A 21,141-nucleotide genomic window follows, 5' to 3' on the forward strand; every position below is an offset into this window, starting at 1 on the left:
GGGGAAAAGCAGCAACTGTCCTCCTCCGGAGCACCCACCCGCGAACCGTCCGAGAGTCTCCCGCATCGACATTGCGCGTGGGAGCCTCACGGGAGCTGCACCACGCGTGTCCCTGCAGTCACCGGGGCACCCTCCTCTGCATGGCCCAGGAGGCCGTGGCGCCCCAAGCACTGCTCGGGCGAGACTGAGTGGCAGGGTCAGCACCTGCATGCCCTTGCGGGAAGCGTCCAAGAGGACCCCTGAGCGCCCACTCCCCATTTTCCAAGCGTGACGGATATGCACCGAGAGCTGCTCCTCCCCTCCTGCCCCGAGGCCTCCCACTGCAGCCGCGTGGCTCTGCGGGTCGCACCGAAACTCCCGTGGGAGGGAAATGCTGCTCCCGTGTGTGTGTGTGTACGTATGTGTGTGTGTGTGTGTGTGTGCGTGTGTGTGCGCGCTCGCCCCACTTTATCGCCCTGCTCCAGGTTGCGAGCTGCTGCACAAAAGACCTTTTGTTTCAAGGGGTTCTGAAATTGCTGATTATTTGTAGGCACGTAACTGCGAGTTGTTTGCGGAGGGGAGAGAAGGAGAGACCGAGCCGAGCACTGCGCCGGGCGAGGAAACCTGAACGCTCCGGGACTTTTCCCCACACCAGCTCCGTCCCAGCTCGCACCGCTGCCCACGTCCCGCAAGGACGGCAGAAGGACGATTCTGCTGCCTGGCAGCTCCGGCTGCAGGGGCCATGGAAATGCCACAAGAGTGGGCAGGAACCACCCGACGGCCTCGCCGCAGCGGGACGGACCGCGCTGCCCAGCCCAGCGGTGCCGGCGGCGACGTTCCCGCCGCGGGAGATCTCATCTGCGATGTGGCCGATGAGATGGGGTGCGACTAGAACTCCCCGCTCCCGCCCTCACCCCTGCCCGACCGCGCCCGACCCCGCCCGCGCGCGGCCCCGCAGCTCCGCTTTTAACAAAAGCAATTAGAGGTGAAACACGGCCCATTTGCATTCCACCTAATGACCGGCGGCGCCTTCTCCCGGGCCGGGGGGGGGGCGGCATCTGCGGCGGGGCCCGGCCCGGTGTCCCCCCGGCCGCCGCCCCGCCCGCCCCGCACAAGGTAGATGCTGTATTTAGGTTCATGCCCTTATATGGCGATGAGCGCGGCGCCCCGCGGACGGCGCGCACCATATAAGGAAGCGATGCCAGAGCCGGGGGTGAGCTGGTGAGCGCTGATTGGCCCGTCGGTATCTCAGCAACCGGCTCTCACGAGTGGCACAGCCCCGCAACCCCCCCGCAGAGACACCCCCCTTGGTCCGCGGGCGAGGGCACGAAGCTGACACCCCTCTGCTCGCACGGGTAACCCCCGACGGACTCCCTCACCTTGACTGTGCACCCCCTTGCCGGGACCCCCCTCCCACCCCGCACGAGCCCCGGTGCCGCCTCGCCGTCCCTTGCGCCCCGCAGCACGCTGCGAGAGAAGGGGACGCGGTGCCGCCTTCCGTGGGTACCGACGGCGCGCGGGAGCCCACGGCGCCCCAGAACTGCGGCGAGACCGCGACTCCCTGCTCTGTCCCCATAACGTGGGTTATGCGGGAGGCCGTGTCCGCCCCACCCGCGGGTCCCAGCGATGCCAAGCGCCAGGAGAGGCTTCAACTGTGCCTCGTCGCATTCCGGCGGCGGGAAGCCCTGCGGGGCCCGGTCCCCTCCTTCTCGTCCCGCAGAGGCGGGGGCTGCGCCAGGGGAAACCTTCCCGGGAGGCACCGATGTCCTTCGCACCGTGAGCGGCGGGGACGCCGATTCCCCCGCACACGGGTGCCACACGCACCCGCCGGCGCGGCAAAGCGCTTTCCCGTGTCCAGCCGCCCCGACGCCCCCCGCGGCCGTTCTCTCGCGGGAGACAGGTCACGACAGCCCAGCTCCCACGCTCGCGTTTTCGGGATGTCCGATTGTCCCGCGGATACCCGCGAAAACTGCCGCCGGGGAGCGAACTTCGACAGCGCGGGCAAACACGCGTACCCACGCGTGCCCGTTCCGGCCCCGCAGACAGGCACCGGGCGGCCGCCGCTGTGGCGGGCGGGGGGTGGCGGCCCCTCGCAGAGCCGCAGGGTCGAGTTTTCGTTGCGGCGTCGCCGCGGAGCCGGTGCCGTGGCCGAGCCGTGCCACGCCGCCCCCCTGCCCGCGCTTCCGCCTCCGATTTATTCTCTTTATTTATTTATTTAATTTCTATTAATTTTATTTTAAACCGAGCTCCAGGCCGGGCGCTGCAGGAGCGGCTGCGAGGCGCAAGGCGAGGCGGGCTCCCGGGTGTGTGGAGGAACCGGTCCGCACCTCCGCCCCCGGGCTCAGAGCCGCCCCTGCCCCCCCCGCCTCGGCGGGCCCCGGGCGGGGGCTGCCGGCACGTGCCGTCCCGGCGCCGCGGGGGCCGGTCGCGCTCGAGGCCGGGAGCCCCGCTCCCCCCGCCGCGCCGCAGGTGAGGCCCCGCCAGGGAGGCTGCGTGCCGCCCGCCGGGCCGCCCCGGGGGCTCCGCTCCGGTCTCGCCGGCTCTCGGAACCTCCGGCCGCGCCCCACGCCGTCTGCCCCGGGGCTCCCCGTGAGGCCTCGCGGCCGGCGGGGAGGGCTACGCCGCTTCCTTGCCATTCCCGTGTCCAACCCCCCCCCATGGCAGGATTCAGCGGGCTCCGCCGAGCAGCCATTTTCTGCAGCTGCTTCTCCACCGGAGCTTTGCCGGGCGGCGGGGCCGGGCGGCGGCACAGCCCGGAGGAGCCCCCCGCCCCGCTGGCTACCGCCGGCACCGACGTCCCGAGCCCGGCCGGGCGGGGCCGGGGGCCGGGCGAACTACGCTGCAGGGCTCGCCGTGACAATCCCACCCTTTCCCCGCCATTTTGTTACCGTGCTGGCGTTTTCCCAAAGCAGAGACAGAGCGGGAGCCTTGGGAACGGGCACCCGTTGTTCCGGGGCGGGCGGCCCCCCGGCCCCGGGCCTGGCTCCCCTCCGCCCCCGCCGCGCCGCACCTGGCAGCGGGGCAGGTCCCGGGACGCCCGGCCGCCGCCGGCTCCGTCCCATCGGGATCGCCCCGCTTCCCTTCGCGCCCCACGCACACAACAGCCGCGGGTCCTGGCTGTGTCCATGCAGGACCTAGTCACGCGGGGCTGGAACCGGTCTTTGGGTCTCTGTCCCCAGGTGAGGGGACATCCTCCCTTCCCTTCACCATCCTCCCTTCTCGATGGGCCGGGGACGCAGGACTGCTAGCCTCCCTCTTTTTGCCCTACGGGCAGCACGTGCCCCGACAGCCTGGGGACCGTCCCGTCGGGGAGTGTCCGTCCCGGGGCCGAGCCGCCCGGTACAGAGCCCTTCAACCGGCGACAGCACCGGCTCCTCGCGGGACCAGCCCAAAAGCCCTCGCGGGAAGTCCGTGGGGATGGCACCACGCTGTGCGTGGCCCACGCGAGGCCGGGTGGCCCGTCAGGGAGGACAGCACGGACAGCTTGACAGGGAGGGAGACGAGGGGGAGGGAAGCGACCGGGACGAGCCGCGAGGCTGTGCCGGTGGCGCGGGGACGGGCGGGCGGGATGCCCTGACGGGGAGGGCTGATCCCTTCACCCGTGCGGGGGGTTGACGAAGGTCGGCGGCAAACACCAAGCGGGGGACAGAGCGGGCAGATGCGTGTCACTCGTCCCACGGCTGCACTCCCGGGACGAGGGGATTACTCGGCTGTGGCACGATGCGGGAGACCCGAGCGCGGTGGTGGCGGGAGCGAAGCGCGGCGGGGCCGGCCGGTGCTCCGGGTTGGGCCGCTGGAGCCGAGCGGCGGGTGAAGGCGGAGAAGGCAGCGGGGAAGGAGGGGGGGCTCCCGCAGTGCTGCAATGCAGCGCCGCGCCGAGAGCCGAGCCCGCCGGCCCGGCAGCGCTCCGCCGCTGCTGCAATGCAGGTGTGAGCACCGCACCGCGCCGGGCTGGACCGGGCCGGGCATCCCCTATCCCGCCAGGCCTTCCCCCACCCCAGCCACACTGGGTTTTGGGTCTCCTCCCCTTTCTCGCTCCCGTTTCGTTTTCTTCCCGCCCCTGCCGAGACCGCGGGACGTTTCCTCCCGCCTCGGGACACAACCGACCGGTGTCCCCGGGACCTTCCGCTCACGCTCTGTTTGCCAGGAGGGTCTCATCGTGCTCCGGGCGCTGTTCGCCCCCACACCAGCAGTCCCTCTGGCCCTCCCCGCTCCCTGGCTTCTCTCTAGGAGTGCCGCGAAGCCCCCGCTGCTGCACCGACTCGGGGCGAGTCCGCGGTTCCTGGAGGAATCTCTCCCACCTCACGTTACCTTCGAGCTGCCCCTCGGGGCCCCCCACCCGGTTATCAGCCACAGCTTCGCCTCCTCCCCACCCTCCTCTCCTCGCGGTCCCTTTGCAAACAACGCTGTGGGATCCACGCGGGACCCCAAGCAGGGGGTCCCACGTCCGCTCCCCTGCCCCGCGTCCGCCGTCTGACACTTGGACACGCACCGCGAGGACACGCAGCAATGCGGATGCGTGTGGGAGCATCGGCGAAGGGGGAGCCCCACGCCATGACCCCCCTGCTCGGGCGGGCACGCTCGAGGCGTGGGTGCGCGCTGGTGTGCGGGCACAGCTGCCGGTGAAACACGCGAGAGCCCTGGAGAGAGGGAACTGATCTTACGAAAGTCTGAACTGATGAGCATACAAATCCATCAGGGAAGGCGAATCACAAGGAGAGCGGTGGGGAGTGGTGCTTTTAAAGCCAGTGTAGTCACCCACTGCCCGTCCCTGTCCCACAGGCGTGGATTGCACCCCTACACCCCTCGCCTTTCGGGGTCCAGCCCCAGCAGCCCGGGCCTAGCGCTGCTGGGCCAGCCCTGGGTTTGCCTTCTCGCCTGCTTATTTTTCCCTGACGCGGTGAAAATGGCACCGCGCTCCAGCTCCAGCCGGCGCGGACTTCAGCCGCTGGATCTGTGGCGTCTTCGTTTACCATTATGAAAGCTCGTCCGAGTCCCTGAATATCTCCCTTGTGTTGAGGTTTACGGGCTGATCAAAAGATCCTTCACCACCCCCTTGGGACGCCGAGCAGCCCCACGCCCCCGGCTGCCCGGGCTTCCCGTGCCCTCACCGCATCCTCCGCCTCCGACTCCTCTCCAATATTTCAGTATCTCTTTCGAGCTACCGGAGACCGTCACACGTGAGAGCGGGCTCACCAGTGCCACACACCGAGGCAGTACTGCCAGCCCGCTCCGCCTTGAACTCCCCCCCGCCAGCACCGGGCACCTCTGGCGCTGCCGTCCCGGCCCTCCGTGGGACACAGCCCCGCTGGGAGGTGGGGACGACGACACACGACGGCGCCGGGATGGCGACCCTAAGCCATAGTCCTCGAGCTTCGATTTTATACTTGAACTCGCCCAGGCAGGCTGTCCCCACAGAGCGGGTGTGCGGGTGCAGAGCCCTCCCTGATCACAGACCCCGCACCGCTGCCGCCGGACGAGCAGCTCCCGTTCGGGACCCGCCTCGAGCAGGTCCAGCTCTTGGCTCCTCACTCCGTGCTCTCCCTCCAGGAACGGGAAGGAAAGGAACTTGAGGAACCCACTCGTCCCGGTGGGGGCACGTCCTGTTGAGCCCCACAGCCCCGCACCGAGCTGCTGTCGGATCGGTTCTCTTCAAGAGCCCTCCGGTTACTGCATCCCCTTTGCCATTCAGCCCTTCCATAGAGACTCTTTGTCTCGTGGGCAGCCAGCTCACCCTTCGCCTGGCCGCTCCCCCCAGCCCACGCCTAGAGGGGAAGTCTGCTTCCCACGGCCTCATCGTGCCGCCCCCCACCTTGGCATTGGGCTCCCCAAGCACAAGGGATGATGTCCCGTGCAACAAAACCTGTTTCGTGGACTAGAGAGGTGCACAAAGCAGAGGTGAAATTGCCTTTCCAGGGAAAGAAGGAAAGAAAGGAGTTAAGCCTGTTAGTCCGAAGCCAGAAAAGGCGATGCCACGGCCAAGAGTTCTTGGTCCCAAACCCGGACGGGAGATGGAAATGGTTCCCGTGATAATGCTCCTTTCTGCTCGGCCGTTGCTGCAAACCACAAATTGCTGCTCGCAGCACAAACCATGGCAATGTGATACACTAGATTAGATGTCTCTTGTTGGCTCTCTCTGCGCTGCGTTTGCTAAGAGCTATTTCTGAGTTCTGCGAGTTAAAGCACCTTCAAGAAGCAGAGCATCAAACGCTGGAAAACTGGGTCTGCTTCGGGTTGCAGGAGTACAAAAATTAAACCATCAGGAGCACGGAGACCGTGGAGCGAGTGAAGAATGCTTCAAAGCTCAGAGGGACCCCCAGGGAGGGTTAAAAATGGCTCAGGGTCAGGTTAAGCCTTTAAAGTCAAGATAAGATCCTGTTCCAGCAGCCCGCCGGGGAGAGCCAGGGCACCTCTGGGGTCCGACCGCCACCACGCCGGCTTCTCCCGGTGAACCCATCGTGGACCTCCCCGGTTCAGCCGTCGCTGGTGGCTCCACGTGCAGAAGGACCCGAGCGGAGGCGGGTGGTTGTGCGGCCAAATCCACGCAGGGCAGCGGCTGCGAGGTACACAGCTGATGTGGAAGCAGAAGCCTGGCTCCTGCAGATGGATGAGCACATCAGAGACAGCCTCTCCTCCTTCACTTCTCAAGCCCTGTGCGGTTACTATCCCCTGTGACAACGTTTATCAGTATAGGTGAAAGTCACCATTTATTTGATGGTTTGAGGGGTTTCAATGGCTCCCTGGTACAAACCTTCCCTCTCCGAAGCTCCTGGTTGGTGTTTGACGGCATCTGACGCTCATTGCCTCTTAAAAAAATTCCTTTAGCCAAAACAGGAATGCACCTTTTCCCAAGCCCCCGGGGCTGTGAGCTCTGTGCGGGGCTTGGGGAGCGCGCTCCCCTCGACAGCACCCCGGAAACAGGAGAGAGAGACACCAGCAAAGACACCCGGAGATTTTGCCCCAAAAGGGGCGGGGGGGAAACCTCAACCCAAACCTCCATCTCCTGATACCACAATGTCCGGCTCCCACCAAGACCGTTTCCAGATTTCCTCCTGCTCTCTCCCAGCACCGGGGATTGCTGCCCGCCGCGGTCCCCCGAGGGGTGTGTGGGGGTGTGCAGAGCCCACCCTGCAGCCCAGCCCGCGGACTCGCCGCCCCCCTGCCCCGCCGGCAGCTCCACTGCCCGCCCCCCCGAGCTCTCACCCCCGCGGCTGTTCAACCCTCCAGCCCCCAGCAGCATCAGTTTTGTACTATCTAAAGCAGCTGGGGACTGATTCTGCCTCGGAGCTGGTACGGCGATGCCCACGCGGTGTGACACTGAGCCACGGAGCATCTCCCCCTGCCTGGGGCAGGACCAGCCCGGTCCCAGTGGCCATCCCGGCTCTAGTGCTGGCTATCCTGTGCTCATCCGACCGCTACCAGCATCTGGAAGGAGAGAAGTGCAGAGCCCAGATTTCCACCCTGGCCTCTCAGCCCTCAGAGCAGTTTGTGGTGGGCAATTTTCCCATAGAGAGGTGATTTTTGAAGTGTGGGCAATCCTGGTTCTCCTATACTTGTGCTTCATGATTGAGAGCAACACAGGCCTGCTCTGGGCACAGTCAGAGGGGAAGGAGCAAAGCTCAGCAGCCCAGGGCCCTTCTCTGGGCAAAACCCCATCTGGGGGCAGGTTGTTCCCTCTGGGAGATCTGGGCTGTGGCTCATTTCACGGCTGTTACTGAGCACACCTTCTTGTGTCACACATGCCGGGCTTGGTCCTGCTGCAGATGAAGGTGGGGTGTCCATTGGCTACCCAGGAGATGGAGCTTTACATTGGCACAAGAACTTTTTGTTCAGCACAGTCTTTATGTCAGCATTAAATACACGTTTGTTAAAGCTTCCATCAGCTCAGATCCCCTCTTCAGGCTGCCTGTTAATGCATTTTATAACAATAACTCTTTCTAATTTACTTTATCTGTAGGGCTTCTCTGCCTTGGCTGCCACAGCACAACAGCAATACCTCCTCAGGGTTTAGGTTAGTCCTTTTCCCACCTCCAGCTGAGCACTTCTGACTGAAGCACACCTACATCACTAAAGCTGCATCCACGCTTGGGCCATGGTGATGTATAAACACCTTGGAAAGTGGGACTGTGGCTGTACCCCCTTCCCAGTACCACCCTGGGATGGAGCCAGTAGCGCTGGCAAGGCTCTGTCTCAGTGCCCTGGCTGGGTCAGGATCTGTTGTCCAACCAGAGCCAGTGCTGTCCCTTCCAGAAGGTGTTTAATGGAGATACTGGAGAGTTTAGCAGTTGCTGATTAAGTTTCCTTCTCTCCCCACCCTTACACCCCACTGGTACTATCAGCTGGGATGGCACACAGCCCACTGTGCCAGAGATGCAGCTCCTGGGAGTCAGGGTGCTTCCTGGCAGGCTGCTCTGCACAGTACAGCGTGGTTTATGTGCCTGCTTGTTCAACAAAAATAAATCTTCATGTTTGTAGTTTGCTTTAAACTACATCAAGGTGTCAGCTGAGCTGACGGCTGCCTCTGAGAAACGACTTCTAGCAAATTGCTCCTGGGTGAGCCTGAGCTCTGCCCTGCAATGGGAGGCACCGGAGGGTCTCAGCCCTGGGGGGAGACCCTGGCCACCCTCAGCCCCCACCAATGCCTGCTCCAAACCTTCATCACTATAGAGACCCATGTTTCTCTCCCATTTGCACCCAAAGGTGCACCCCTTCATTGCTCATGAGACCTCGCATGCCCACAGAGACCCAGGGCTGGCTCCTGTGAGCAGCCACACCATCAGGTCCCCATTTCCTTCCTGCCATCCCCTCTGCAGCAGGCTGCATGACCACCACAGCCTCTCTCCCAGGTCATCCAACCCTGTCCCCTTCCCCTGTCACTTCCTGCAGCAATCAGGGGGTCTCTCCTCAGGGGTGCAGTGAGGGGAGTCCAGGACCTGAGCCCCCATCTCTTCCACCCAACATCTTGCTCACATAACCATTCTCACCGCACTGATGCTGCCCAAGGCCGAGCTCTGCTGCAGAGCCGTGTCTGGGTCAGATATCTCTGGTGGCAGCCATCTCCTCAACGTGTGAGCTGCTTTGTTTTGCCTTTAACAGGGTTCTCTCCAGCGCTGGGTGCAGGCAGCAGCTTTCCCATGCACAGGGCACCCTCCAGTCACTCGCTGAAGCTCTGGGAGCAACTGGAGACGGTCTGGGAAACGTGCTGCCTTTTTCCTCTTCTGGTGCAAACATAAACAGAGCAGTGTCCTTGCGGTTGTCTCCTCCCGACACAGATCTTGCATGAATCTGGGCTGAATCCAAATGATCTTATCTGTGGAGGAGACTGAGGATTTCCTACCGCCAAAGCATTTTTCAGCTGTTCAGCCCAGAGGCAGCTCTGCAGGATGGGGGAGCTGAGAGGGCTCAGGGATGGGGCAGAGCTGAGTGAAGCCCCCTCACAACCCCTCGCACAACTGCCCCGCTTTGAGGGGGTGGCTGTGCTCAGGCCTTGCCCTCCTGCAGATGCTCTTCAAGACAGAGGGACACCAACCCCACCAAAACCCCAGCAACTCCCCTCAGACTGGCTACTGGACCAGTCTCATTGAATACAGTTTGACTTCCACCGGTTTCCAGCAGCCAACACGTGCGTGGCTGAGCTGTGCAGCCCCTGCTGTGCTCAAGGGGATGAGCCTGCAAAAATGCAGCCTCAACAGCAGGTTGGCTTTTTTTTTCTTACCCTAACACAACCATGAATGCTTTACCTTGTTGCTTCTCCAGACAGGGAGAGATCCTGAGGCGACCACATCCAGCAAAGTCACACATTCAGCTCCTGACATCACCCAGCGAAATGACAGAGAATAGGAAAAGGAACAGCCCCCAAAAATGTATGCACTGACTGCCTGGAGGGGCTGCCCCCACCCACACTGTGAGTGCCCCAACTGCCTGCTAAAACCCTTTACTTCCCACCCTGTATGGCCACTTCTCCAGGGAGAAGCTCCTCTTGCATTCCCAGTCTGGATCTGAAACTCTCCCAGTCCCCACGAGGCTGTTTGTTGTTCTGATTAAAAGACATCAGCTGTGTGCCGTGTGTTTATTTAATGTCCTTCTCCTTAACAGCATCCTCACCCCAGAGATGCAACCTCTTCTACTGAGCCCCAGGGCTCACCCTGCCAGCTGCCCCGTGGCTGTTGCCTGGGGATGCTGTTTCAGTTGCCTCCCGTGAAGCGGGGACTGCACCAACGCCCAGGCTCCAACCCAGCACCGCTGCAGACACCGGTACCACCGTGGCTGGGGAAGGGAGGACCTGAAAGCAGCTTTACAGAACAAATTTGCATTCCCTGCTCTCATCACAGCCCCGTGTGGATGGATGCATCCGACCTTTTCAGAAGAGCTGAAACGCGAACACAAATTCTCCTTTTAAATCAGCAAATGTTTGTCTGGAATAAATCCAAACCAAGCAGAGGTTAACGCATTCCTGGGAAATACATTAAATGTAGCACACACCAGGCTTCCTAATGGAGTGTGCTGATGCTCCATCTCGCCCTGGATCACTTTGATAACCATTGGAAGTCATAGTGGACTTCACATTAATTTGCTCAGTACAGGCATTTAGGTTTGATGCACTTAATATGGAGAGAGCACGGTATGAATAAGTAATTAATACCCTAAACACTTAACGTTTCCCAGCCAATTGGCACCAAGCAAGGGGAGCGGTGCATCTTTTAAACCAGTAACTACTTATCACACCTTTTGCTGCACAGGAAGCTGCTGGAGCTGTGATAAACATGATCAAACTATTAAGCTATAGAAATATCTGGCTCTGTGGTTTCCGGGAAACGGGGCCTCAAACACACCACAGCGGCTGCCAGCAGAGACGACACTTCAGGTGCCTCTGATGGAGCGGCACCGGGCACGGGGAAAGGAGGCTCAGAGGAACATTGTTTCCTTAAAAACCGGCAGCAAAATACACTCCCAGGCTGATACTGAGAGAACCACAAACCTGCACGCGGTTATTCATCGCCACGATGATGCACCCACAGCCTAGAGAAGGGAGCTGCTGACCTGGCTCTCCACAGCAGCAGCGATGCTCGGGCTTCGGCCACGAGCCTCACCTTTAACAGGCACATCCTGCTACGTGTGACAAACCCCCTGGGTTTCATCTACCTCTGGCTAAAGAAAAAGTTGTCCCTCGGCAGCCCCTGAGCCCCGCAGCGCTGCCGCCTGCCCGGCCCCGCTCCTGGACTGGTTCCTGCCGCTGTCTGTCGGGCGGCACTTCCCCTTTCATCACTCTCAGCTGCCATTCTGAGCATGCGTCTCCTCTGCCATGCCATTTTTTTGTTTTCAGATAACCATTAGCTTAATTAATCAAGGGGAATGCATCATTTCGGATTGTCTGCTCTGCCGGCTGAGCCTGGGACCGGAGGGAAACGCTCCCCCCCAAACCACCCCAGGCACCTCCCTGGCATGGGATGGGGATCACCAGCCCCTGGCACCTGCTCTTCAGCACCCTCAGCTGCTGCTGCCTCTGCCCCACACACACACGGCCCCGCTGACACGTAGAACTGATTAAAACCCTCTTAGGATTCCACACAGCTAACAGACAAAATGTTGATTTTAGTCAGAGTTGACCGATTTCCACTCGCTCTCAGTGCACACACAATGAGGATTTGGGGGCTCTGTGCAGGCAGGTGACAACCACGGGCACTGAACATATTGCACAAGTTTCCACCCGCTTTGAAGCATCAACTGAGACAAGGACTGAGCTGAGCTGGTGGTGCTGACCTTGCCCACACTGACAGCTTTAACCAGACGGGTGGCCTGGAGATTTCTTTCTGGTGGAGCCATTCCCATCACCACAGGAGCACACTGAGCAGACCTGAGCTACACCAGACCAAAACCAACACCCGCAACAACAGTGTCCACAGTTGAGATCTTCCCACTATGGCTGCCCCAGCTGAGAAAATGGTCATTTTTCCCTCAATTTAACCCAAGCTGCCTCGGAAAAGTGCTCTGGCTCGAGAACACCTGGAGGCAAGACTTGGGCTGACACAGCCCAGGCTGTGGTTCCCACCAGGGACAAGCCCCAGCAGATGCCAACTCGCTGGATGCTGAGGTCACATAACCCTCAGGATTTACAAAGGAACAGCTGCCAAGAGGATTTTTGTATTTATTGAAATAAAATGACGCCTGGGAAGACGACTATGTGGCCCAGAAGTGGGCAGCACGAGGAGAAGGGGTCCATTTTCGCTTTGGGAGCAGATGCTGTGCCACTGCTGCTCCATCTCAGGCTCTTGCACAGGGGGGACAGACAGTTCCCGCAGAACCACGGGGTCTGCCTGACCCAAAGCAATTAATTCTCACAAGGTGGACACTCTTGTCTGTACACATGAATGTGCCATCAGCAATGCTGCAACTAAGCTCTCTTCTGGAAGAGAAATCAATGTAAAGCAAAAGCCCTGGATGAGAAAGGCTGGCAACTGAGGCAGCTTGGCAAGAGGGAAGTTACCATGGGAGCCCTCAGCAGTGCTTGGGGGGAGCAGGGACTGGGTGCTGCATCTCAGCCCCTGCAGACAGGCTCCAGGGGCACCCTGCTGAGCTGCCACCTTCCTGGGAGCCATTTTGTAAAGAATTAGCTCTGTGCTGCATTTCCAGTGCACTCCAGCAATTATTAATCCAGTGCAGAGGCATCTGCATGGTTTTTAATGGAATTTGGACCATCTTCCTTTCTGGAGAAGTTCAACTTGTCTGATCATGACCCTCCCTGGGTCAGGGGACAGGGTGGCACAGGCAGGCTGGGAATCAGCGATGGCCTGTCGACCACAGCCACTTCCCTGTGCCCCCAGCAGCCTTCCAGCTCTCCCAGCACAGCCCATGTGGCTCTGGAGAAGCCCAGCCTTGCCTCGGCATCGCGGCGAGCACCAAAGCCCCGGCTCCCCAAGCCCGGCTGGCAGCGGGAGGACACAGGGTGCCCTCCCAGCCGCGGGCAGCTCGCTGCCAGACGCATTTTTGGGGGGAAGCCAGAACTACATTTGATCCGCTGCACCTCGGAGCCGGTTTGACCTGCAGGTACGTGCCGTGGGGCAGCCCGGCCGCAGCCTGCCGCGCACCCTCCAGATGCGGTAACAAACGCACTCCGAACCCCGGTAGCTTTTGTAAAGGTTTATAGTCCTTGGCAACGATTGCATTATACATTTCTTCCCCCTGTGACACAGCCCTCAGACCAGGAAGCGCCGGGGGCAGCTCGCGCTCCACCTCCCAGCAGCCGGGCTTTGCAATTCGATCTACACTAGCTGCAGAACATCAAATGCACTTTCAACATCTCCATTTAATATTTACATTCAAGCAATTAATAATTGGAAGCTTATAGTTTAGACATTTCTAATAGCAGCAGTTTCTATAATAGCTCGTTTAGCTTTAGATAACCATTTTTTTTTTGCACATAGAAACACCACATGTGTACAGTATCAAAAAATATATACCAGGGATGGTCCTGCGGGGCGGAGGGAGGGCGAGGGGACGAGACTAACAAATGCTCAATGGTTAAAAAGGAGAACAGAAAATAGTCGTTTGATATAGTTTATAAGGTGATCTAGGGACTCCATAAATCTAGGCTTTATATCTCATTATATAAATACCTACAAATAAATATATTAGCGTGGCCGGGAGAGCGACCAGCTTTCAGCTCAAACAATACATTTCAATAACACCACGTACAAACGGGAGCAAGAATCACTCGACAAGTTAGCACTGTTAAAATATAATACTATAACTCTGAGTAACTGGCAGGCCCCATCCTCACGTGTCCCGGGGCAGTCCCCGGCCGTGGGCCGGGAGCCGTGGCGAGGGCACCCTGCGTGGCAGGGACAGCCACCGTGCCCGGCCCCGTCCCGGCGTCCCCTCGACGGGGAGGGCAGGCTCGGCCGCTGTGGCGCAGGCAGGGGGGCACGCGGGCTCCAGGGAAGGGGCACCAGTACCTTTAGAGGGAGGCTGTGGGGTCGGCGGCCCCGGGGACAGGCAGCAGCTCCCACAGGGAGCAGCCGCCGTCCCACCTCACACCGTCACGTACTCCTTGAAGGTCACGGTCAGGCAGTTTGCGGTCACGTCTGTGATAATTATATTCCCAAAGAAGGGTTTGAATTCCTGCAGGGCCTCGGCCTCCTCCTCCTCCTCCTCCTCCACGACCTCCTGAGGCTGCGGAGGCTCGGCGGCCGCTTTCTCGGCCGGCGGCAGCTCCGGCTTCACCTGCGCCAGGGCCAGCTCGCCCTCCGCCCGTGGCTTCACGCAGCGCAAGTCTATGGGCTCGTCCAGGTCCGAGTCCAGCAGGATGACCTCGGGCTGGGCGGGGGCGGGCGGCTCCGGCCGCTCCGGGGCTGGGGGGCTGAGGCAGGTGGGGGCACTGATGCTCCGGGAGGTCAGGCGCTTCTTGCCCGGCTCCCGCTCCGCGTGCGGCTCCGACAGGCAGCGCTTCCGCGAGCTGGGGCTGGACAGGTTCAGTCCCATGGAGGAAGGGCTGTGCTCGCAGATGGGACTCAGGGACCAGGGCACCAGGTCTGGCTTGGTGGTGAGCTGCAGAGGCTGCTCTGCGGGAGGAAGGGGCAGCTCTTTGGCCAGGGGAGTCTTTTGGGGACTTTCCTCAAGCTCTGCGGGGGGTTGCCGGCCCTCGCCCTCTGCTTTGTTCAGGGTGTTGCTGCCCATCACCCTCTCCTCCCCTGGCTTCCTCCAAACCTCCAGCTTCTCCTCCCCACCCTTCTTAGGAGTCCTCTCCTCCACAGCCCGCTTCCGGGGCGGCTCCCCGGACTTGATCTTCACTGCCTGCATCCCGTTCTCCATGTACTTGCTCATGACGATCACGATGCGGCCGTTCTTGTTTTTGTTCTTGACGATCTTCATCTTGCCCCCAAGGCCATTGCTGGTCACCCTGTCCCGGCTGGGAGGTCCCGTACCGCTGGACAGGTTTTTCTCAGCCCCGTTCTTGCTCTCTGCAGCGAGATTCTTGACTGGGCCCAACAGGTTTTTGGCTGGGCCATGAGCCCACTTGTCTGGGTGGGTGACCAGGGCGCTCTTGTTACTGTCCAAGCAGGCCTGGCTCTGTGGCTCCTTGCTGCTGGGCTGGTAATGGGGCTCATACATCTTGGGGTCTGGCTGGTAGTGGTGGTGCTTCTTGCTGTTCAGCTGGTAGTAATACTTCCCTTTGCTGTGGGACTGGTGCTTCATGCTGCTCTCCTTGCCGTTGGGTTGGTACTGGTGGTGCTTCTTGCTGTTGAGTTCATACTGGTGCTGCTGGCTCTTGCCAGAGGAGCTGAGGTCCAGCTTTGGCCTGTTGTCCACGGCAGGGTCCTGCAGCCCCGTCAGGATGTTTGAGCGGCGGGCGAAGGACGGAAGCTGCAACACAAAGCCAAGGGCCGTGGTCAGATGGGGCCGGAGGAGGAGGTGCCAAAGTGTCCCGGCAGGTGCCAAAGGCTGCGGTGAAACCCCCGTCCCTCCAGCAGCTCTCCGTAAGGGACACCGCACCACGGGGCAGGCAGCCCCAGCCCACTCCAGCTCAGAGGCTGTGCATTGCTCCAGATTAATGAAGCAATGAAAAGAAGAAAAGCACCCTTCAATCAGCTGTCTGGGAACAGGGACCAAGGAGGACCGCTGCCGCCAAGCCTGCGAGCAGCCTGCTAATGCTGCCTGGCCGTGGGCACCACGGCTCTGCCGCTCTGCAGCCCAGCGGGGAGAGGGACTGGGAGCACCCTATTAGCTCAGTGCTGGGGCCGGGGGGTCCCTGGGGCACGGTGAACTGCCCAGGCTGTGCATACAGCTCCTCAGCATGATGAAACCCGTGGAAAGCAGCTCCCTGGGGACAGGGTCACGCTGCAAACAGGCTGCCCGGGAGGTGCAGGGCTGGGCTGGGCTCCACCGCGTATTTACCTGCACGACCAGCGGCTTTGGCTTGGGCCCCCGCTTGCGGTATCCCATCAGCTGCTCCTGCCGCTCCCTGCGGGAACAGAGTCACCATGAGGCCCGAGCAGCGGCACGTGGGCCCCTGCGGTGCATCCTCCCCATGCAGGGCTGCTCCTGCAGCGCCAGGGTGCAGCGAGCCGGTGCGAGGGGCTGGCGGGAGGGGAGCCAGAGCCCCGCAGGTGCGGAGCCACGGGACGAGGGTCCCGCAGGAGGCGGCGGGACGGGGGCGCGACCGACCCACCGAGGCGGCAGACACCCGGCAGAGCAACTTTCCCGCTGCTGCGGCGAGGGGCTGAAGTTTACAGTTTGCGCCAAAACACGACAGGAAATAAATGCACGGAAAGGAGGGGGAAAAAAAAGAAAAAGCGCCGAAGCCCGGCCAAGCGCAGCAGCAGCAGCAACAGCAGCAGCAGCGCCGCCTCCTCCCCTCGCAGCCATCAAATCCCCGGGCAGGCAGGAGCGCAAGGCGCGGCGTAGGGGGAGCGCGGCGCGGGGGACCTTGAACCGGAGGCGTCGCCCGGTGGCCCCGCGCCGCCCGCCCCGCCGGGGCCGCGCCCCCATCCCGCGCCGCCGAGCCCCGGCCCGGCCCGCCCCCGCCGCGGCCCCCCGGCTCCGTGACGCATCTGCAATTGCCGAAGCGGCCGTGGGTGCCCGCCGCCGCCCCCCTCCCCTCCGCCCCGGCCGCTCACCTGTTCTGGAAGGCGATGAGCAGCCGGGGGTCCAAGATGTTCTCCTCCGGCTCCCACGTGTTGTATCTTGCGAGAGGGAAGGAGAGCGGCCGTCAGCCGCGGGGCCTCGCCGGGAGGGAGGCCGGGGTCCCGGGCAGGGGCAACCCGCCGCCGCCGGCCGCTGCCGGCCCGGAGCACCGGGCCCGCCTGGGAGCGGGCGGCTGGGGTCCTGGGGGAGGGGGATGGGCGGCGGAGGGGGGTGGGGGGACGAGGTGGGGGGGCCACGGGGACGGAACTGTTTATTTAGCGCAGTTATTATTCCGGAGGAATTCTAGGCATGTTATGATGAAATTTTCCAAATCCCCTTTCCCGGAGCCGGGCAAGCGGCGGCGGCGCGTTGGAGGGACCCGGCCGCCGAGTCCGGAGCAGCGGCGCGGGCTCCCCGCTGCCCCCCGCCAGCACTGTCATGCAAACCCCAAATACTCCGCAGCCCGCAGCGGCCGCCTTCGCTCCGCGGCCGGTGCCTCCGCCTCCGCGGGCGGCTCTCGGGGGCTGCTCGCCCGCCGCGGGCTGCGGGGCGGCACGGGTTATTTTTGCGGTTATTTCCCCCCTTCCCCCCTCCCCCCCCCATGCTCCCCCCCCCCGCCTCCCGCTCGGTTCTGCAATATGGAGCCCGGCTCCCGAGGAGGGAAAGGGGGAAGGAGCCATTTTCTGGTGCACATCAGCCGCCGCCTGCTCGGCTCCCGCCGCCGCCGCCGGGCCCCGCCGCCGCTCCTCGCCGCCCGCCGCCCTGACCGGGGCCCTTCCCGGGGCGCGGAGCGCGGCGGAGCCCCGCTGCCAGGCCGGGCCGCCCCTGCCCCATCCCCGTCCCCGTCCCCATCGCCGCTCAGTACTCACTTGGGCGACCATCCCCTCCATTTCACCAGGTACTCGACTCTGCCCTGCGGAGCGCGGGAGGCAAAGACACGGCGTCAGCTGGACCCGCCGCCCGCCCGGCCGCCCCCCGCCGCCCCCCGCCCGCCTCACCTTTCGGATCCGCTTCTTCTCGATGCTCTCCACCGCGAAGACGTGCTCCCCCACCGCCGGCAGCTCCATGCTGCAGCCGCGAGAGGCCGGGCCGGGCGTCCGCGGCCGCCGCTGCAGCCGAGCCGAGCTCCGGCTCCGGCAGCTCCCGCTGCCGACCCGACAGACACTGAGCCCCGGCCGCCGCGGCACCGCAACCCGTGCAAATCCCGGAGCGAGACGTCAGGGAGGCGGCGCCTCCCGGGCCCGGCTGCCCGTCAACGGCGGGGCCGGGGGATTGGCGCAGACCTGCCGGGGAGCGAGGCGGGGAGGGGGCGGGCGGGGGCCGGGCAGGAGCGGCGCGGAGGGGAGGGGAAGAGGGGGGGAGCACGGGCAGCCCGGCCCGCGCCCCACGCGTGACTCAGCACAGTCTCCCCCCGTTCGGTCCCGCGGGGCAGGTGCGCGACCCGTGCCGCCCGGAGGGGGTGCGGGAATCGGACGGGGGGTCCCGTCCGGAAGATGCGCGGGGTAGGAGGGATTCGCGTCGTGCCGGTGAGGGCCCGCTGTGGGGGATGAGCCCTCGAGAGAGCTCCACACCTCGCCACGTCGCGGGCCCGGAGCGGTGGCACCCACCCAGTGCACGGCCCGAACCCGCCGCCTCCTCCCGCAGGAAACGACCCGCAGCGGGAGCCGGGTGCGAGGGCGCGGCCCCGGGGAGCTCTCGCCCCGCGGCCGGTCCGGGGCTGCGCTGCTCGGTGGGTCCCTGCGGCCGCGGGGATGCCGGCCCGGAGGCACCCAGCGGCGGGGATCCCCCGCTGCAAGATGTCCGGAGCGCCCGTGGGCAGCGGGCCCGGGGCAGGTGACGGCGACTTTCCCTCGCCCGGTGCCGGAAGCCGCAAACGGCGGCGGCACGCGGGGACGGGCACGGGCAGCCCGGGGCGGGCGGCTCCGCGCCCTCGCTTCTCTTTGAACGGATTAAAGGGAACAGGCTGAAGCCCACGCGTGTCCGCGCCGATCCGCGGCTTGCCGGCGGGGAGACCCCCAGCCGTTCCCCGCTCTGCTCCGGGAAACGTGGCGGTGCCGTTTGGAAAGCGACCTTCCCCCGGGCAGGTGGAGCGGGGCCGGCCGTGCCCGCGCCAGCACGCGGGGACGTTCCCGGTGCGGAGCCCCGGCGGCTCCGCGCAGCCCCCGTGGGGGTGGGCAGGGCCGGGTCTCCCCCGCGGGGCTGGACGGCGGCGACGGGCAGCTCCCAGGAGGGCGATGCCGGCGGGAGGCGGCCCCGCGGGGAGCCCCCAGACGCTCCCGGGACGTCTCGGCTCCCGAGGCTGGCCGAGTCCGCTCCCCGCAGGTGCCGGGGGACGCGCGGGGCGCCGCGGAGAGGAACACGGGACGGGACCGGAGCCCCCGCGCCCGGTGCGCGGCGCGGCCGCCACAGGGCCGGGCTGTGCTGGACGGGCGTCCCGGTGCCGCCGTCTGGGCTTTGCCGGGCCCCGGCGTCCCAGGGGCCGGGCGGCCGCTCCCGGAGGGGCTACCGGCAGCTCTCGCCGGGTGCGGGAGTGGCGGCGCCGAGCCCCAGCGGCTCCGGGGCCCCGAGCGGCTCCTCTGCCGGCGGTCGGGCGGCAGCGCCCGGTCACCCGAGGATGCTTCCGGGGCCGGTCCCGCCCCAGCATCGCCGGCTCGCTCGGTCGCCGTTTCGCTAGCGGGGTAGCCCCGGCCTGCGCCTTCGTCGGGGCCGGGGTGGGGTGGGAGGGTGGAGGGGCACGGGGGGGGGCACGGCTGAATGTCACCGCGCTGGGGACCATAACAAAGACGCAGCCGCCGCGATCGCAGAGCCGAGCCAATAAAAAGCAAACTGATATTACAATTTTGATTTCCCTGGAGGGCCGAAGGGGCTTAATGTAAGAATTATTATCCATTGTGAACAGCAGCCGAACGAAAGCACAGACAGGAAGGTTTAAATTCTTCTTCTTTTTTTTTTTAACTTAGCGGTTTTCCTCAGGAACATCCATCCCTTGAAATTTATGCCAGCGGAGTTTGTTAACCCTCCCCTTTGACATTTCAAGCTTCTCCTGTTGCCAGAGGAGACGAGCCGAGCACAACCCACTAATGCTTGCAATAAAACTAAATGCCCGGTGCCGAGCGCGGTTTGATGCAAATCCCCTCGGATCCGGGCAGACGGCGGCCCCGGCCCGGCGGGAGGGTCCGGCGCGTCCCGGGCGCGGCGGGGACGGGCGCTGGGGAGGGCTGGGGCCGACTGGCTGCAGCTGTATACGTATAGCATATATATATATATTTAAACGTGTGACCAGACATCCCTGGCATCTCTGTGGTGCCTGCCTCGGGAGGACTACGAGAGGCCACTGAGGAAACAGAATAGCAAGAAAAAAAGGTGAAAGCAACACTGAAAACCAATATTAAAAGCATTTTAATAATTGCCTAGCTGATGGCTCCCACAGCTCAGCACCAGCTCCCATCCTGTCGGTTTCTGCAGGATGTTCATCTGCTTTCTGTTAGTGGGCTGATTGCACATGATTCGCAGTAATGATTGTAATGGTGGCGATTTTCTGTCTCTTACCTCGCTCCCACAGCAGCAGTTCATGAACTGATACATCTTTCCCTTTGTCAGTTGGAAAGAGGACACCTCACCTGAACCGTGTAAAACATCCAAAATAAGGCAAGCAGGAAATGTTTCTAACTGCTGCCTCGGTTCCTGACGGGTCAGGGCACATCACAGGGATGAGGAAAGGAAAAGGGTTTCCACGCAAAAGAAACAGGAGCCAGCCTGCTGCCTGGGAGTGCCAGGTGAGTAGCCATTTAATGCCCCACACTGGGTTTGTGCTATGCCCGTGTGAGGCAGTTACAAGGTGCAGATCCATGGTCGGGGGAGCGTCCCTCCCCTCTGCCACACAGCCGTGCCCAAATTCATGTTCCTCTTGACCCGCAGAGCGCTGTCAGTGGCACCCTGTGCCTTTCAGCAGGACTCAGTCTCTGCCAGGGCTGGGCTGAATGAGGGCCTTTGGTCACCCCCTGTGAGCCCATGCAGGGAGCAGCCTGTCCAGGACCTGATGCTGAGTGGGGGCTGCCAGGGTGCAGCTCTAAGACAAAACCTCTAACAGCCAGAGACAGATGGGCTTCCTGCAGGTGCTAGGAGGTGCACCAAGGCAATTACCCCACAAATCCTTGCTGGCCGTGTTCCCTCCTACTACCCAGACCTGATGTCTGTCTAGGTTTCTTTTCACCCTTATTTACAAAGTCCTTGCCCCGGAGTCAGGGCCAGCTCCGTGGCAGTGCCTTGCTGGGGCTGGGTTCTACCTCTCCAAAAGACAGGATGCTCCGCTTCCTCTTGCCTCTTAACACCAGTAGTTCCTGCAGGCTGCTGGCTGGTTGCTATCAAGCAGCACTGATTACACATGCCATCATTTCTGATGCCGCTCATTAGTCTGTATCATTATTAGCAATTCAAACCAGGGATTCTTTTTCAGCTGTTAACAACCCAATTCCACCACGAAGACTCTAAGACTGCAGTTTAGGGGCTCAGCTTTTTCTCCCCCAGGCCCTGGCAGTGCCA

The 21,141-nt window shown here is 62.9% G+C and overlaps 1 protein-coding gene across 1 annotated transcript; it reads right to left on the reverse strand.

Moving 5' to 3' along the window:
* Positions 1-12,107: 12,107 nt before the first annotated feature.
* Positions 12,108-17,805, reverse strand: CBX4 (chromobox 4). Its single transcript, XM_062010785.1, has 5 exons — positions 17,598-17,805; positions 17,469-17,512; positions 16,593-16,658; positions 15,871-15,937; positions 12,108-15,339 (listed from the first exon to the last, which is right to left on the reverse strand). The coding sequence occupies exons 1-5, from the start codon at positions 17,664-17,666 to the stop codon at positions 14,008-14,010; spliced, it is 1,578 nt and encodes a 525-aa protein (XP_061866769.1). The 5' UTR covers positions 17,667-17,805; the 3' UTR covers positions 12,108-14,007.
* Positions 17,806-21,141: the final 3,336 nt, after the last annotated feature.

Source organism: Colius striatus, chromosome 18 (genome assembly GCF_028858725.1).
Source record: "Colius striatus isolate bColStr4 chromosome 18, bColStr4.1.hap1, whole genome shotgun sequence".
NCBI lineage: Eukaryota > Metazoa > Chordata > Aves > Coliiformes > Coliidae > Colius > Colius striatus.